General features: G+C 51.1%; 1 protein-coding gene across 7 annotated transcripts in view; it reads right to left on the reverse strand.

The window, feature by feature from the left end:
* The window catches only part of Pdzd2 (PDZ domain containing 2), a 401,332-nt gene that overhangs the window by 8,360 nt on the left and 374,040 nt on the right, over window positions 1–18,932 (reverse strand). For all 7 annotated transcript variants that reach the window (XM_023702360.1, XM_023702362.1, XM_023702361.1 and 4 more), the window contains 5 exons: window positions 9,824–13,745; window positions 9,084–9,201; window positions 5,005–5,106; window positions 3,742–4,012; window positions 1,038–1,163 (listed from right to left, as the gene is read on the reverse strand). In XM_023702360.1, the coding sequence (XP_023558128.1) occupies window positions 1,038–1,163; window positions 3,742–4,012; window positions 5,005–5,106; window positions 9,084–9,201; window positions 9,824–13,745 (4,539 nt within the window). The remainder of the gene's footprint in view (window positions 1–1,037; window positions 1,164–3,741; window positions 4,013–5,004; window positions 5,107–9,083; window positions 9,202–9,823; window positions 13,746–18,932) is intronic.

Consider the following 18,932-nt stretch of genomic DNA (forward strand, 5'->3'; position numbering starts at 1 on the left):
GGCAGTCTTTGCTCATGTTTGCTGGGCTGTGGCTGTGTTTACTGCTGTCACCTCAATGTGTTAATTTTCTGAGCATGGACTGTTAAGACCAGACACAGAAAGGACCTGACAGCCCTGCTCAGCTCTAGGCCACTAGGGAAGAGGAAGTCCAGCTCTTCCCACTACAAGATGGTGGTTCCAGCCACCCCCAAGTTCAGGAGGTGTTTAGTACTGGTCCTGGATGGGCATTGGAAGCCCCAGCCTTTACTCATCCACTGTCTCTTCTAGACCACAGGGAGGCAACCCTGCTTGTCACTGGGGCCTCACTTCCACTTTCCATCCATGGAGATTTATTTATCTTTAAATTTAGCTACGACAGCATGAAGTATAGTTCATTTTTGACATTCTGCCTGGCCACAAAGAACAGAACCAATCCAGATGTCACAGGTCCAGGCTGGAGGACCACAGGGAAGGCTTTGAGAGGAGCAAGGTGGGGTGTCTCAGGCGGTCCTGGTGATGGCACGGTGACCGTGCTCTAGATGCAGCGGAGGTTCTAGACACAGCACACGCTCTAACAGCTGGGACGGCATTCCTGGGCCCAGCGGTGCTTAAGCTCGCTCCAGTGGGCTCTGGTGCCCGTGCTGGACTCCTGCCTGCAGATTTCCCCCTTCCTTTACTTGGCTCTTAGTACAGAAATGGCAGTAAATACGAAGTCTCTTCCTGAACTATCTATCGACCTTCCATCTTACTTTTTTTAGACAGGGTCTTGCTGTGTAGCTCAGGCTAGGCTCGAACTCATGGTGACCCTCTGCCATCTTACTTTCTTGCACTCAAGTAGTTTAAGTTAGTAAGCTCTGGGACTAAGGGACAGGGTTCTTACCGGGTCAATAGGAATTTTACTATGTGTAAAACCCAACAGGCAGGTATGGATTAAACCTTGTGTCTCACAAAGCATTAAAAGCTTACATTTTTAAAAACAAGTTTGATTTTCAAATGGAAGCCACTCATTTGTGGCAAGAACACAGGCAGGAAGCAGCCGGAGCTTGCCAGGACGTTACCTTTGTAGACCCTTTTGATGAGCAGGGGTCCGTCTCCAGACACCGACGAGTGGCCTCCATCCAGACTCAGTCCCAGCCCAGCTGAGGTCTTCAGCACTTCCACGCACAGAGCAGCTCCGCCCCGCCCTGTAGCGACAGTGTCGTTGAGATAAGAATGAAAGGCCTGTTCAGACGCTGCCTATCCAGGTGCCCCAGGCGCGCCACCCCGCACCAGGGCTCCTGGCACCTCCAGTCCGGTCTCAGAGGAGGTGCGGGCCAGTATTAGCTGGCCTCAGTACAGAGCTGCCTGCCTGCCCGCCCGCCCGCCCGCCAGTGTTCCCAGTGCATTTTCAAACCTCTGCATTCTTGTGCGTTTTCTGCAGGCATAGAAAATCTTTTCGTGCCCAAACAAATGCCTAGAAGACAAATGACCCTTGTCAAGCTCCGCGTTCTGGTGGTCCACAGCTCAGGGAAGACACAAGTCACACCAAGGGGACAAATCTGACTTCCTGCCAAGCCTGGTTAATGCAGCTGAGGAGTGTCACCATCTGGTACTGAAGTGAGCGGCCCCAACGTGGCCAGCATTGTGTAGAGTGCCCCAACTTCCCGGGAAGTACCCCGGGACCAGGCCGGGCCTCCTCCCATGCCCCTGGGGCCTTCGTGCTCTCGGGAGGATCCGCCTCTGGCCATGGCTGTCTTCCTCACACACTGGCTGCCTTTATTGGCATCTGGCTGCGGTGTGGGGAGAAGAGTTTCCATGGTGACGCTTGCTCCACAGCAACCAACTTGCGCCCACTGCATGCTGGCTGGGAGAGGCCAGGCCCGGGTCTGAATAGTGACTGTGAATCTGCCTTTTAATTTCTCTGACTTACGTGTTGTACCCACCAAGAATGTTAAGAGTTGTGTGGAAAGGCACATTTTAGTTGCTGGGGGAGGGGAAGGCCCACAAAAGCAACACACTGCACACTTTGCAAACTTGACAGAGTCGAGGCTGCGCACCATCTTCGCATCTGAACATAAAGATCAGCCCATTACTGCGGTTTAAGGAAAGTGAATCCACACAATCAGAAATATGCTGACAGCGGGATTGGCATGCTTTGTAATAGGTCAGTTGCCATTGAATGGAAAGGGCCTATTCTGCGAAGGTGCTCAACTGCTGCCGCCTCCTGGGTCCCCTGGGAACATTCAAAGGTATTAATGTTGGTCCTCACTCACTCCGCAATGGCTCTAATGTAACAGTGAAATATCCTGGATATTAGGGTTTTAAAGAAGGGCTTTTTTTTAAACTGGGGATTGAACTCAGGACTTTGTGTTTGCCAGGCAGGTACGTAAGTCACTGAGCTATCTCCCCAGCCCAAGAAGCTTTCTACTGTAATCCTAGCACTTTAGAGGTCAAGGCAGGAGGGCTGCTGTGAATTTGATGCCATCCAGGGCTACGTAGTTCAAGACTACCCTGGACTACCTAGCGAGACTCTTGAGCCACCCCTCCCAAGCTTTCTAGGTGCCTCTGATATCCCCTAGTCAGATGCTTTATGTGTATTGTAAGGAAAATAACCACGTACAGTGTGCGGGCCCATAGCAGAAGAACCATAAGGAATAGAAATGGGGAAGAAGAATAAACTTAGGCCTTCAAGGGCTTTCAGCGTGATAACTACGGGGTCTGGTTCGAGGCCAGACTCTGATGGTGCAGAAGGAATGCTCCGTGACTGTGAATGATAGTAGGGAAGTCTATAGCTGAGCTGAGAAGTGGTTAGGCTAGAGCACCACATGTTGCCTTGGACGGACTGAGTGCCCGGATGCCAGTGAAAGTGCCCCAAGCATTTGAGTCAGGGTTGGGACAAAGGTGGGCATGACGGGGTCTGAGGAGTAAGGAGCCCCCTCTATCAGGAAGGCTCTGCTTTCTGGAGGATAGGAGTGCCCCAACAGCAGAAGCATCCCTGTGCCCCTGCAGAGGCATCTGGACAAGAAGTTCTCATTGGTTCAGTGGAGTTACTCAGCAAAACCATCACGTTGCTCAGGCCACAGTGAGGCCGTGTGGAGCAGAGAGGTGCTCAGCTACCCTGACGTCACGAGGAAAGGCGCTGAGGAGGAAGGAAAGCCCATCCGGAAGGCTGTGTCCAACCTGACCCTCCGTGGACTGTACATCCTGGACTAGAGAGAGCTGTCATCCCTGAGCGTAGGCACGGGCCCCCCTGGGAACGCTGCGGTGCTGTCACCACGCCGTTATCAGCTTGCGCACCAGAGACGAGCCCTCTCGTTGAGGTGCCAAGCAGCCCATGGCAGAGGCCACAGAGAGCCCTGAGTCTGCTCCCCTCGCTAGCAAGCGCTTCTTGGCTGAGGAAGGCTCGGTCCTGGTTTCAAACACAAAATGATGTTTGCCCTTCATTTCCTAAATTTTAGGATGGGAGAGTCAGACTTGATGTTTTTCCAGGACACTGCTCAGCCTGGAATTCCTCCATCCTGACCAATTACCTACAAGGCAAATCAGCTTAACAAGAAGGTATCAACAGGAAAGGGCTTCCTTCTTAGAAGACTTTAGAGAAGTTGCCAAGGCAACATGGTTTTAGTACTGCGGGCTTTTAATTGATTTATAACACTGCTTTTGCAAGAAGCATCCCCAAACACTAGACTTCACTGCATTTAACTTTTCTGCCCACACATGAGCCATTCTTTCCTCTTGTATCTACCCAGGATCTATCTTCTGGTTGTTAAACTGCTGTCTTACCAGTTCCAGGCTCCGGCGAGGTGGCGTTTTTGGTCAGTGAACCCTTCCCATTGGCCGCGCGAAACTCCTGCCTGACGGAGTGCCTGATCTGGTTGTTCCCCTTCTTGATGACCACCAGAACCTGCTTGTGCAGCTGTGCCTGATGCAGAACCTTTAGGACATCGCCCTGGGCCAAGCTGGCCAGCGAGGCACCGTTGACAGAGAGAAGAAGGTCCCCTCGGCTCATAGTCCCTTCCTGAGAAGCCATCCCCTGAGAAAACACCCTGTGGATCTGAGACAAAGAAAGTGAGAGCTAAAGCCATTTATGACCACAGACGCTATGTTCTTCAGTAGATTAGTGGTCTCAGTTCAAGTTTCCTGGTCATGCAAATCCTTGCTTTATCAGTGTGGGAGGTAGGGTGACAGATGTCAACACCGGCATCTCACATAGTCACACAGCTTCTTGTTAGGGAGTAATATGTGCCTGACATCCATTGGGTGACATCAAGACAGGTGAGCGGGGCTGGCCCTGGTCTGATGGAGGTAGCTCTTGTAAGTGATCTCAAGGCCTTGGCATGATACACATTTTATTATTGTTCTTTAGAAAAAAAATAATTGTATAAATGAATACAAGTTTGGTCTGTTGAGCTTATTTTTCTAGTGCTTAAATAAGATATTTAGCCATTTTATAAGGAGATAGATATTATGTCTGTAAGTATTGGCATTTGGCCTTTTAGCATGTCAGCCAAGTGTAAAAATGCTCATCTTGCTAGCTGTGGTGGCATATGCCTATAATTCCAGCTACTCAGGAGGCTGAGGCAAGAGGATCACAAGTTCGAGGCCAGCATGGGCAGTTTACTAAGACCCTGTTTCAAAACAAATAAAAAAGCTAGGTGCCAGGCATATGGTGCACAGCTATAGTTCCAGCACTCAGGAGGCTCAAGTCAGAGGGAGCGACATAGTGAGTTCAAGGCCACACTGGACTATGTAGTGAGAGCCTGAATCAGAAACCATAAGAGCTGGGATGTAGCTCAGTGTACAGTGCTTCTGGATGTACTACTCAGTACCAAAGCAAGTAATCCCCCCACCAGCCCTTAATCCCCCAAAGTCTAATACCCCCAGAATACTCATTTTTTTCAGTGAAAAGTATTTTGTACTACTGTGTTGTTACAGGGGACAAAACCCAGCTCTCACTGAATGCTCTGATTGAAATTCTGGTCCTGACCACATTTTGTAGCAGCTTTAGGAGAGATTTCCTGAAAGCCTAATGGCGCCGTCACTCACCATGACTGATTTCAGGTCCACATCGAGCCCTCCTACCACGCTGAATCCAAGACCTGAGCCTTCTTTTTTATTCAACACTACAAAGCAAATATCTTCTTTATTCTAGAAGAGAGAAACAGGAAAATAATTATACATTCCTAATGCCAAGAATGAGAAGCTTTAAGCTGAGTGGGGCAGGCGCATGCCAGTCATTTCAGCACTCGAGAGGCTGAGGCAGCAGGATTACCGTGAATTTGAGGTCAGCCTGAACCACACAGACTCTGCTCAAAAGACCAAACCAAAACAACATTCTCCCAGTGTCCAGCTCTCACAGAAAGGTCGAGGGAGCCCCGGCTCAGCCATCCCACACCCTTCTGGGTGGTGCCTGAACAGCAGATTTGAGGGTGCAGTTAGGAAGAGACGCACAAGTCCGCATGGGCAGGGAGCTCTTAGAAATCCCCACATCTTCAAAGCTTCCGAGGCACCACGCGGCCTTTCTTCCTAGACATGGTCAGAGCACACAGCTTAATCACCAAGGGAAGCCTTTGTCCTATAACTGTCCACATCGCAGCAAAGCCATTTTCAGCAGCTGCAAATGCTAAGTGCACGGTCCCCATGAAGGCACATGGAAGCCCTCCGCTTTATGCTCGCGCTTCACTGCGTGCAGCTTGTGCAGTTCGGTGCAGTTCATTAACTGGTCATCATTGAGTGTGCAGTACATTAAAAATATAAAGGATTTAAAATGAACTGTCAGCCCATACTGGGACTAGGATATTTGTAGTAGCATCCTCAGGTTAAGAAACAGAAAACTGCCCTGTTGGAAGTGAAGACGTCCTGGAATAGAGGATTTTAAAATGAACAAAAGAGGTCAGCTAATTCTGAATTTTAACTTGCTTCATCCGCACACTTGAGATGACGTTGCAATTCAGGAAGTTCTGCACTGTGTAGCTGCCTGGGAGGTGACTGACATCCCCTATTCCACAGTGTTCCCAAGTCAGCCATGGAAGAGCAGTCCAGCAGCACCGCTTGAAGACTGGCGAGAGGCAATGGAATGACAGGAGGGGACAGCACCTCCACAACATGCAGGCAGGAGCAGTGTTCAGGCTGATCCGTAAGTATGAGTACTCGTTTCCAAGCATTTTAGATCACTGTATAAAAAGTTCATTCGAGGGCCAGCCAGCCAGCTCACCAGGTTAAAGCGCCTTCTTAGGCAGATGCAGGGACCAGGGGTCTGAGCCCCAGTGTGCTGTGCTAGCCCACCCCTATGGCACGCTGAGACTGGTGATTGAGACCAGGCGTGGTAGCACAGGCCTATAATCCGAGCACTTGGGAGGCTGAAAACAGGAGGATCACAGGAGTCTGATCTGTGTAGTGAGACCCTGTAGACCCTACCCTGTATTAAATACATTAAAAAAAAAGTTCATTCAAATAGCGGTCCATGTGTCGATACCCACAGCACTGTTGAGCAGCTGGTGATGCCTTAGGGCACCATGAACCATTCATATGCTTGGGTGCAGCTCAGCTGGTGGATCACCAGGCTTTCTAAACAAAATTACAACATGTGGTCTGGAAATGACCTTTGTGCAGCTTTCTGGGAGGTCATGGTGGATGTGGACATTTCGATACTTAGATATTTAAAAACCTATTTGATCAGAGAATATATGAAAGTGGTACTTTTCTTCACTATAGGACATGTCTCCACCAACATTTTAATGGCTTTCCTTTGAGACCAGGTCTTGCTATGTTCCAGGCTGGCCATGAACTTGCTATGTAGCCTAGGTTAGCCTTGCTATGATCCTCCTGCCTCAGCCTCCCAGAGTGCAGGGGTTTCTTTGGATTTCTCTCTAATGGTGTTTGAGGAACCAAGTTTGCCAGCAGCTGACTTGGAGGCCAGATTTTGCCTGAGAAGCTTGGCATAACATCTCGGAAGCCAGGTGATCCATCAAGTAATCTCCCAGGCTTGGGTGTGCTTGAGTCAGGCCAGGCTCCTCTTCGGCCTCTCAGCTCACCCCACTGCCAGGTGGCTCCAGGAAACAGTGCGTGCAGTCTAGTTTTAGCATCTACAAACCATACTCACTAGGCAAGAACAAGGCAGAAAATCACTAGCATGAAGATGGCGGAGTGAGGCTATCTCTGCTCACTGTGCTGCTCTGAAAGCAGCTTAAGACAGAACAAGACAGAGAAGAGCTGCACTCCATCAAAGCAGGAGTGATCTTAAACAGCAAACCCCACGGGAAATGGTAAGCCAGCGTGAGGGCGGCCCAGGTGCCGGGCAGCACCTGGTAGATCCTGTCCACACTAAAGTCAGCACTTGGTTTCTGGTTCCTGAAAGTGTGCATCTCGTGTATGAGGTTGGCTGAGATGCTCTAGTCTTCCTCTATGTTTTATCTAACACAGTACAAAGTTTGGGGCCAAGGAGGGCTGGCAGCGTGGGACTGCATCCATGCCGCCAAAAGGTCAGAAACCCCGAGGGAGCCCCTTTTCCCCGCACCACCGCCTCCTGGTAGCAGTGGTTGAAGGAGGCAAGACGATGGAGGCCTGGACCTTGGCTCAGGTGATTCTGAAGAGCTCATCCTGGAAGCACTGGGCTGGGAATGAGAAGGGAGAGGGGGCCAAAGGGTCTCCTCCACCTGCCCTTTCTCCTCACCTTCTTAGTCACTTTACTAGATGCTGAGGCTGCTCCTTGGCTGAGAAGCCACATGTATTTCCTTCTGGGTAACATCTGAATTTCTGCAGTAGTATTTGTGAGTGACATTACTAACCTGGGCATATGACCAATTTCATTCACATCTGAGTTTTTTCTCTAAGTACTCATCCAAGTGTTCCCGAGGGTTGCTGGTAACTCATATTGTCAACAGAAGACTCAAGCTCCTCTACACAGCCTTCCAAGTCTCTCTCCTGCATAGGCAGGCAGAGTTCTGTGTCCTTAGAGAGACATTGGCCTAGATTTCCCAACCCCATAGAGCAAAGATTGCTGTACTGTTACTTCCGGAACTCTTTAAGGGTTAACTCCATGTCTGAGACCATCTGGAAGCACAAGTGGCTGGCATTCAGGTCATCACTAAAGACTTTGCCTCTAAGTTAAAATTCCAGTCATAACCCAAGTTATTTAAATGTCATACCAGTTGTAAGTTGAGGTTCTACCTTATTAGGGTTTAAATTCCTCCTTCCTCCCTCTTTTCACTGGGGATTGAACCCAGAGCTTTGCAGTGAGCTATGCACCCAGCCTTTTTTTTTTTCATTTTGAGACTGGGTCTCGCTAAGTGGCTGAGTTGCCCATGCTGGGCTCAAATTCCTGATCTTCTTGCCTCAACCTCCTAGAGCGCTGGAATTATATATAGGCTTGGGGCACCACACCTGGCTGGGGTTTAAATTTCTATGAAAAGTCCTAAGTATCTTACTCTTGAGAGAATTTTTTTGTAGATGGAAACCTATTTATTCTCTATATATGCTTTGTTACTGTTTACTGCCATACTTGATTCATTTAAAAACTTATTTTGTGTTATTCTTCCACTATTTTGTTACAAAGTTGTTTTATTTTAGGTACCGGAAATCGAACTCAGGACCTTACTCTTGCAAGGCAGGTGCTTGTGCTGCTGAGCTGTATCTCCAGCCCTCTGCTTTATTTATTTTATTTTTGGCAGAACCGGGAATTGAACTCGGGCCCTTGCGCTTGCCACACAAGCGCTTATTCTACTGAGTTATCTCCCCGGCCCCTTATTTTTTCATAAAAGACAAAAATTAAAAAAAAAATTAATCACTAGTCAGCTTCTTTGTTCTGTACTTGGGGGTTCGGCAACTCCTACGCAAGCCTGGCGACACTGCTGTAACTCTTCGCTCAGCAGCAGGTGGCGCCATTCGCTAGTTCATGTCCACACTGAGGCGGACAGAGGCTCTTGGGGTCATTGCCGTTTCCTAGCTCTGCTTAGAGGACCCTCAGCAGCCGAGCTGCACACGCGGGAAGCTGTGGCTGGCTGCGTGGGGGGAGCGTCCGCACCCGCCGGGCCCCTGCACACCCAGGGGAGCTGCAGCTTCGGCCCGCGCTGGGGGGCCGCGCGGGTGGGCGCGCTTCACCTTCCAGTCCTCGCCTTGCCACTCACCTCAGATTGTGCTTTCGCTTCCTGAAGCAGAGCTGGAATGGTCGATCTCGACCCCACTGACTCCAGCACGGCCTGTAATCTCTGCTGGTCCTCGGCTGAGACGAGGAGTTGATCCAAACTAAACAACACGCACACATTTGAAGAATGTTAAAGAAAAAAACGACTGCCCCTTTCCGAGGGCAGCGTTGGCTGCTCCCTTCCCTAGCGGGCCGCAGGGCCCTTCTGCTGCTGTGCTTTCAGTCCCACCCCAGCCGGCCGGAGCCCGAAGGGCGCCCCAAGTGCTTCCGCAGCAGCTGGAGCGGGACGCGCCCGCGGTCCCACAGGCTCAAGGAAAAGCTCCGAGAGGCAGCAGAGGCCGCCCGCCCCCGCAGGCCAGCTCCCGCCGTGCAGCCCGCCCGCCCGCCCGCGCCGTGCAGGGCAGCCCCTTTGGCCAGCGCTTTTCCCGCAGGCCCTTTTGTGTTTCCAGCACTGCTGTGCACTGCGGAGGGGGTCAGTGTGCTGTGGTGCCCTGAAAGGAGCCTCAAATACAGGGCGTCAGCGGAATTAGCCAGGGCAGGCCAAATGGGGTCTGTGGTTTGGTTAACAGGATCGTTCAGTGTTAACGTCTATCTTTTCACAAACCAACCGACCCGGCTTCTGTAAGATGGCAACTTTGGGAAGAGCTAGGCATGTGGGAACTCTGTATTTTCTGTTCCAAAATAAAGCAAGTATTTTTAAATAAAAGGAAGGCAAATACTTACTTAATTGACCAGCTCCTCCCCAAAGGCAGGCCCTGGCCCGGCCCTCGCCCTTCGCTGGCTGCTCTGGGTGCTGCAGGCTCGCTGGGCGGAAGGGCTCCTTCCAGGGGGCCACTGCATGACCTCCTGGGGACAATCTCCAACTGGGTTTTGAAGATGACAGCAGTGGGCCCCGCAGGGTAATCCTCGCCGCCACAGAGCTTGTCCAGATCCGGCATGCTCAGGGCTCTCAGCTCCTGCAGCTTAGAGCGCGACACAGGTGAGGGCTGTGTGTGGCGCACGGAGGACTTACTCTTCCTGGAGGGAGAGGGTGGGGTCACTGTGGGGGCAGGAATCCCCACAGGAACCAGGGACTTCTTTTGGTTTGAATTGAGACCCTTGCCGATGGTCTCCAGTGGGTTCTGCCGAGAAACGACCAGCATTGTGCTCGACGGGGACTTGGTCATTTGCGGGAGGAGGGCACTGGCTTCACTCTGGCTTTCACTGCAGGAGCTCAAGCTGCGCCTCAGGGACCTCGCTGCGGCGTCACTGGCATGGCAGAGGCTCCCAGAGGTGATGCTTCCAGAAGACCGCCTGCTCACCGGAGGCTTGGTGCTCACAGACAAAAATGGGGACCCCCCAGCCTTAGCTGTGGGCCGATCGGAATTGGCCAGGTTCTCAAAGGACTTGATCCTTTGCTTCACAGAAAAGAATGAGGTAGATTCGAGGGGCCAGTTCTGCTCATAGTAGTAGTGCCTTCTGGTGACTCTGACTTTGTCCGAGGTGAGGCAGCTGGCCTCCTGGACTGAGACGATGTCTCCTTCACCCGTTGTTTGGAGGCTCCTTGATGTTTCCACCAGAGGCTTTACACTGTATAAACCCTGTCCATTAGGCAGGCCCCCAACACCACCTGCGGATGCCTTTGCCTCCAGTGGGTGACCACTGCTCTTCACAGGGACCTGGCTGTCCCGAGGAGGGCGATCCGGGCTGTGTGGGGCAAGACCCTCCCGTCCGAAGTGGCTTGAGAACTGGGCTGGCATGGAGTAGGTCCTGGTGGCCGGCCGTGGTGTGAAGTAGGGTGTGTCCTCCCCCAGAGGGCCCACTGGGGTCCCGTTCCCGGGCACTGCTAGGGAGTTTGATATTCGGCTTGGTCCTCCCTGGGGGGAAGCTGCTTTCTTAGGAGGCGGTTGAGGGGAAGAGGAGGAAGCCAGTTTGGCGACACAGACAGATCGCTGCATTTCCTGCTCTGCAGGGGAGGCGTGAGACATGATTGGCGATGCATGATTTGGGGACAGTTCCACTGCCTGGTGGGATCTTATTTCACTCTTCTCCTGACAGTGGCTCTGGGCCGAGATCCCCCCCTGTCTGTCACTTGCAGCTGGTTTGTCACCATGTGCAGTCTTTGGCATTCTGTCAGAAGAAATCTCAGCTATTTTCAGCTGGGTTGTCCTTTCTGGGGGGTCACTGGCAAGTCTCCTATTGCCTTTTTCACCACTGCCCCCAGGTTGGTCCTCTGATGGCGAGCCTGTTGGGCTGCACGTGTGCTGCTCTCCCTGTCTGATCCCTGCTGAGGACACACTGGGCCCTGAGGCTGTGGGGCTCATGGGCCCAGGCTCAGCACTGGCACCCCGAGGGGATCGGAGAGCAGCACAACAGCCTCTGCTGGCTGCTGAGTGGACCGCGGCATGGAACCTACTACATGTGCCCTGCTCAGGAAGGGCCCTGGGGGAGGCCAGGAGCGAAGGGACGGATCGGAGGCTAGTGTCTGATGCTGAGGACCTTAGCGCACCAGAGGTGGCCAGTGCGGGCCTGCTCTCCAGCATGTCCTGGGGAACCTTGGGGGTGTCTGTGGCGTCTCTGTCAGGTTCCTCATGGTCAGCTGTGTGTAGCTGGTGGGATGCTCCTTTAGGAAGCATCCTGTGGGAGGTCTGGGGTGAAACTAAGGACTTCCTGTGATCTCCCCCGGCGGCCTTAGCAGAGCCTGAAGCAGGCCCCTCGCAGCCAATTTTGCTTTTACTTTTGATGCTGAGTCTCTTTAGCTTTGGGCCACCCTTGGCTTTCTGACAGTTACTCAAGAGTGCTTCCACTGATCCTTTTTTAGGTGAGTCCTTATTCTCAAGACTGACTTTCAGCAGAGGAGGGCTACTGGGCATAGCACCCCCTTTTTTGTGGCTTGAGCTCCACACCTGGATTTTGGAGTCAGGACTCCTGGCTGGTGGTGTATAGGGCTCCTTCTCAGTTTTGCTCTGCATGTGGGTACTGTGGTTATTCTTATTGATTTCTTTAAACCAGGCCATGATGGGCCTCTTGGAGATTATTTTTGGTTTCTGTAACAGGTCATCCAAATCTTCACTTTCAGAGACATGTAGATTTGCCAAAACTGGCTCTCCATTCTTAGGGACAGTTGCACTAGAGGAGTACATTTTTCCCATTGCAGTAGCATTTGTTTCTTGTTTATTTGGGGTTCTGTCATCCAGCAGGTTAAGTTCCAAACCATGTATCATGTTGGGGAAGCTGAGTGTGACTGGTGTGTTGTGACAGTGCCTCGTGGCCACAGAAGGCTGGCCACTATCCATGGCTGAATTAGCGCTGGGGACTCCCACAGTTCCTTCTACACATGAGGACCTGTGGTTCTGCACACTGCCTGTGTCCGCAGGCATTTTCTGCTCCTGAGAGCTCATCTCCAGGAGTGAGGATGGCTGGGGAGAGTTTGGGACCAGAGTGCATGAGGCTCTTGGCAGGAAGGAGGCTTTCCCACAGGGGCTTTCCATGGACTCACTCCTGGCACTGTGCTGGAGCGGCAGAACTTTGGCTGAAGCAGGGCAGGGCATAGCCTGAGTAGGAAGATGGGTGTTTGCTGAAGGTGAGCTGGGGCAACCATTTGTGGAACAAATTTCAACGGGCTCTTCCTCAGATTCTGTGGTGTCCTCCTTGTGAGAAGACCCCTGAGGATGAGGAGGTGACCAGCTGGCTCTGGTAGACATGTGTGCAGCTTCAGTGAGTGACTCTGGGTCAGAAGATGAGTCCTCGGCATTGCCATACATGGATGAGAGAGATGGTTCTGTGCTGTCGCCCAGGCCTGATGGGGAGAGACTGTCATCATGAAAACTGCTAAAGTTTCTAGAATAGCTGCTCAGAAAGTTTTTGTTCACAGTAAAATGTTTATCAGGATGAATGGAATCCAAAACTGAAGGCTGGGAGGCCCACTGTGGGACCACAGGAGGACCAGCAGCCCAGGCCTTCTTTGGGGATGGTGACCGGTCGCCTGTGCCCGGCTGGGCAAGGTGGGCGCTTTCCTCATGACACCCACTGTTTCCCTTCTGAGAAGGCTGGAGCCTGGCTGTAGAAGCCTCTGATTCCTTGATGAAGCTGTCGATGTCCGTCACGGGGCTCCCTCTGCTCCCAGATGGACAGCAGTGCCCCGAGATACTGTCACATGTGGCTTTGATCCTGTCTGTGGATGCTGGTAGGAAGGGGTTTGCAGACAGAAAATCTGGGCCCTGGAGCAGAGCAGCCTGTTGGGAGCTGTGAGATGTGCCAACTCTAGTCACTGCAGGGGCCTTCCCATGGTCACTTGGAGCTCCTTGACTCCCCTCCTGGGAGGTGCGCGGGTCTTGTGGGAGGACCGTGCTCGCTGGAGCGGCTTCCTCAGCCCCTGGCCCCGCACTGCTGGGGACAGCCACTTTCACGATGTCATGGGGTGCACAGGCTCCTGGTGCAGCCTCGGTCTCGCTGAGGTCAGGAGGAGCCACTGCTGTCCCCACTGGGGATGTGTGGCACTCGCCGGGCAGCCTCACTGCAGAGCCACCCTGGGATTCGGGCTCGCAGGCCCTGCATGAGGCAGGCTGGCTGGGACTTCCTGTGTCTGTGGAGACCTTGCTGGGGTGAAGAGAAGTGGCTTCCTTCTTTCCTGGGGAAGGGAGGAGAGCCGGGGAGCTGTGTGGTCCTGTGTGGAGAGCATAGGAAAGGTGGAGTGGTAGGAGAGAAAACAGGAGCCTTGTGATATCTAAAATGTTATAAACAACCTCAGCATTTTTGTCAGGAAGATATTCCTCAGCCTACATGTGGGCCTTGTCTTTCTGTTTTTGTCTCTCAAATTACAGAGTGCTCACATTTAACAAACTCCACCCTTCTTTAATCGCCCTAAAATAACTCATTCTAGCTGGCAGGACGAGCACGTGAGCCTCTCGATTCTCAGAATGGCTTTTAAAGGTGGGGAGCACCAGAGACTCTGTGCTTCTTGGATTTCTTTGCACGATCTGCCCGCCAGCAGCAGAAGCTACCGCAGGAGCAGCGAGGCTGCTGTCTGTCTGATTCCTTGGGTTTGGCACAGACTCAGGAGCTCTCGTCTCACCCAGTCCGCGTGGGTGGGTTTAGCCAGATCAGTGTGAAACTGTCTAAGTTTGGAACTTAAGTGGCTTCAGGGGAGGAAACCGACCAGGGATGGCGAGCGCCACAGATGGGATGTAGGTCTACAGGGAGCTTAGCCCTGCCTTGAGGCTTGGAGGAGCAGAGCTGGAAGGCCAGGCTAGCCCAGGGAGCCTCACAGGGTGGTGGGGACTTGAGTGTGTGTGTGTGTGTGGTTTGGTCAGGGTGATGAGGAGAAAGAGGAGGAGGAGGAGAAGGAAGAAAAAGAGGAGGAGGAGGAGGAGGAGGAGGGGAAGGAGGAGGAGGGAGAGGAGACAACAGAATGGAAGCAGAGAGAGACGCACAGAAGCTCAGAGGTGGCAGGCAAAGGCGACACTAGAAGTCAAGTCATTCATGGGACGGGCTCTGAGAGCCACTTTCTTCTGGAGGCATGTCCCCAGGCCTTGCATGTTCCCGGCTCATCTGTCTGCTTCTTCCACATAGCACTGCAAGGCCTGGTCACACGAAAACTCGTGGTTGAGAAGAACACGTACCACAACTGTTACATTCCTCCTACATCTCCGTGTAACACAGTGTTGTGATTGTCTGTGTTTTCCTCCTGAAGCTCCTCTGTGGAAGTTGCTAGTTAACTACCAGGCCTAGCCAGTCTCCCTGCGGGCACAGAGGGCAGCACTGTGCTGTGTTCCCCCCGGCTGGGGATGCTCCTGTGACGTGTGCACAGGCGGAGGGTGGAGTCACCGGGAGCTTAGGCAACGTGTCCAAGGTCACAGTTCCTTGTGACCTGCTGCGCCAGGGGTCACCCCAGGAAGCTGGATCCAAGCTCATGTTCTCTCTAAACCCAGCTCTGAGGCCTCTGGTGCCCCGCGGAGCCAGGCGCACCTGCCAAACCTGGAGTTCTCTTCTGCGCATGCTCCCTGAGCGCCTTATGCGTAACTTTCTTGTTTTTGCTGACCCTAAACATGGGGAAGCAGCAACAGACAGAAGAAGGGGATATAACGGCTATTTTTAAGTTTCAGATTTACTTGCTGACCACATCTTATCGGGCAACTTCTGTCAGTTATTTGAATTACTGCAAAATGTGTATCGTTTCATTTGAGGGAGATGAAATTAAGTGAAAGCAGCCTTTATGTTACCTTTCAAAATAATTCTTCCTTTAAGAAGTAGAAATGGCCAATAAGCACATGAAAGAATGCTCAGCACCTCTAGTCATTTGAGAAATGCAAACTGAAACAGCACTGAGAGTCCATCTTACTTACTCTGGAAAGCACCGCTGCCATCAAGAAAAAAACGACCAGTAACAAACGCTGGAGGGGAGCAGGGAAGAAACCCTTCTCTGTTATCGGTGGAATGTAAACTGGTACAGCCATTGTGGGAATCAGAATGAAGACTCCTTGGAAAATTACAACTAGAAATGCCACTTGATCCGACCACGTTCCTCCTAGGTACCTTCCCCAAACAGTTAAAAGCACTGCAGGGCAGCGAGGCAGCGTGCTCGCATTCACAGCAGCACGGTTTGCAGTACTGCACCTTAGAAACAGCCTGTATGTTCATCAACACAGGAATGAGCAAAGAAAATGTGGCATCGGGCTGGGGAGATAGCTCAGCAGTCTAAGCACCTACCTGGCAAGCACAAGGACCTGGGTTTGATCCCTGGCACCACATGCTGTGACAGGTAGCCTGGGCGTGCCATGCTGGCCCCAAAATTGGGTGTGGTGGTACATGCCTGTAATCCCAGCACTGGGGAAGCTGAGACAGGAAGATCACTATGAGTCTGAACTGCATAGTAAAACCCTGTATCCAATAAATAAAATTAAAAAAATATTTTTTAAAATGTATTTACACACAATGGAGTACTACTTTGCTCTAAAATAGGATAAACTTGAGTTGTCAGAAAATGGATGCATCTTGAGACCATAATGTCCAGTGAAGTAAACCAGACACAAACAAATGTTACATGGTTTCTCTTCTATAAGAAACTCAATACAGAAATAAAGACAGACAACAGGAAAAAAGAGAGAAAAAAGTTACTATAATTCAGCATGGACAATGTGTCCCAAAAGTATATCTTGGCTTACTGTAATTCTCTTATGTGTTTAACATGATTTTTGGCCTGTTATTCTCAATTTGTATGTACAGTAAATAACTGTACAAGAACTTATAACTAAATGAGTCCAATGCTGGCAATGAAGGGGATTAAAGATGAAGGGGAAAAGAATTGAGATGTGTTAGGTACATGCACTTTCTGTAATCATTATATACTGCAAACATGTACGAATTTAAAAAAATTAAAAAATAATGCTTCATTTGAAATGCCTAAGTCCTGAGGAGGGACACAGGTTCATGCGGAGGGGACCCTGGGCTGCCTCCACACATGGTATGCAGGGGCAAGAGGTAGGCGGGACAGCTGTCTTCTCTCTTTTTGAAGAAGCAGTATCAGACTGCACTTTTGTTCTAGCACTGGAGGTCAAACCCAGGGGCGTTCCAGCGCCAAGCTATCTTCCTCAGCCCTTTTCATCCTTGGACAGGGTCTTGCTGTACTGCCCAAGCTGGCCTAGAGCTTATGATCCTCTTGCCTCAGCCTCCCAAGTAGCCTGTATTACACGAGTATGCCATTGTGCCTGGCTCGTTTGATGCACTCCATGTATACCCATATCCATGTAGCAGGACTGAAAGGCTGCATGCCAAAATGTTGGCTTCTCAGGGGCAGAGGTGGCTTTTATGCTAGCTTTACCTTGTTTCCTGTTCACTTCTGCTTGCTGAGTATTTACAATAGATCTGGATGCCTTTCATAGCAGAGTTATTTCAAATTCTAATGACAAACAAAGGTTCTGCTTACCCCATGCTTCACAACAGCTCTGACAGATGTTGTGACAGTCCTCAGTGGTGGCCTGGCTGTCTCCTGGGTCTCAGAGCCACACAGAGGGGCCAGTGACAGCTGTGTGCTCGGGGCCAAAGCTTCCTTAGGAAAGTCGTGAGTGGGGTGTGTGTGCATACACGGTGCTGGGCGTGCGTGACATGGCAGGCAGATAAGCGTGCGCCGGCATACTCAGCAGGACCTAATGCATATGATGTATCAGACAGCGCTGTGAGTGCCGGACAGGAAAAACCTCGATTCCTCCTAAACGACCCAACGAGGCGGGCGACCTGGGACACGAGGGCCTTGCTCAGGGTCACCCTTCCCTGTCCTGCTCTGGAGCTTGGATTTAAGACAGGCCTGATGTGGCACCCAGGCACTTCCCTATCACTTTGGGAAAACCAAATGACTTTTATTTTATTTTTTAAAGGTAAGATATTTGTTCATTTATCAGTTATGTGTTTTGGGCTCTTTCCTCTTGAAAAATGACTGTGTGCTGAAGAGCATACTTCCTATGCTACAGCTATTCATAAAGAAAATGAGAAGAAGGGCTGAGACTGCAGGCAGGTTTCCAGCAGGGCAAAATGGTCACCCTTAGAGCAGGTAATACTTATAATATGGGGTCAAAGACATCCAATATGCCCCACCAGTCCTGGAGGGCGCCTGTGTGCCAGCTCAACTCGGCAATCCTTGGAAGAAGGACCTTACATTTAAGAATTAAACAGCAATGGCTAAGCAGAGCGACACACCCCTGTAATCCTAGTCACCTAGATATCTGAGGCAAGAGGATCCCCAATTCAGGGTCATCCCGGGCCACACAGACCTTGTCAAAGAACAGTTGAAACAGTCCAGTGGTTGAGCGCCCGCCTGGCACATGCAAGGCCCTGCATCTGGCCCCAGGTACCCAAATGATAAAACCTAAAAGCAGCGCCTCACAGCCCCTCTTCCAACACCGAATGACACAAATGACACGCAGCATCTAGGAGTGCCTCTGGGCGCGGATCTGTGGAGCCACACTCTCACACGAGGGCCCGAGCCGGCCCACGGGAAGCACTGGGTGGAAGGGCGACCCCGAGGGCTGCCTCCCCCTGAGTTCATCTTCAGTCAGTAAAGCCTCTGTAAGTTGACTCACTCTGTAAAAACGTCCAAGTGCTGAGGGAAACTGCCCAAGGGTGTCCGCTAGGTGAGAGGCCGTGAACTTGAAAGCCAGCACAGAAACCGCAGAAACGACCTCAGCATCGGTGGAGAGACAGTGAGCCGCAGATGACAGGACACACAAGGGCCGCCTGTGCACGGAGTGGGTACGCTTGGATGCCAAACGTGTGTGTGTGTGTGTGTGTGTGTGTGTGTGTGTGTGTGTGTTTAGTTCTTGGGACTGAACCAGAGCTACCACTGAGCTACAACTCCAGCCTTAAAATTTTTTTTATGTTATCAGATGTAAACCTGCAAAATTGGTTAAAAAGAAAATAATAAAAACAAAAAGTTATAAGAAATTAAAAGGGGCCGGGGAGATAGCTCAGTGGAATAAGCGCTTCCCTGGCAAGCGCAAGGGCCTGAGTTCAATCCCCAGTTCCACAAAAACAAAACAAAACAAAGCAAAACAACTTACAAGAAATTAAAAAGAAAAAAAGAAAAACAAACAAAGCCAAACCCTTAAGCATTAACTGCTCCTTTCAAAAGACCAACAGAAATTGGTAGTACAATTACCCAAACTATCCTGTGCATATCCCTTTTCCTTTCTTTTGTCGTTTTCCTCATTCTTTATACTTCAATGAAATTTTGTATGGTTTCTAATTTTTTTGTTACTCTTTTGTATTCTTTTTTTTTGCGGAACCGGGGATTGAACTCAGGCCCTTGCACTTGCCAGGGAAGCGCTTATTCCACTGAGCCATCTCCCCGGCCCCTATTTTG

This window comes from Octodon degus, unplaced genomic scaffold (assembly GCF_000260255.1).
Source record: "Octodon degus isolate 3935 unplaced genomic scaffold, OctDeg1.0 scaffold00149, whole genome shotgun sequence".
In the NCBI taxonomy this organism is placed as follows: domain Eukaryota; kingdom Metazoa; phylum Chordata; class Mammalia; order Rodentia; family Octodontidae; genus Octodon; species Octodon degus.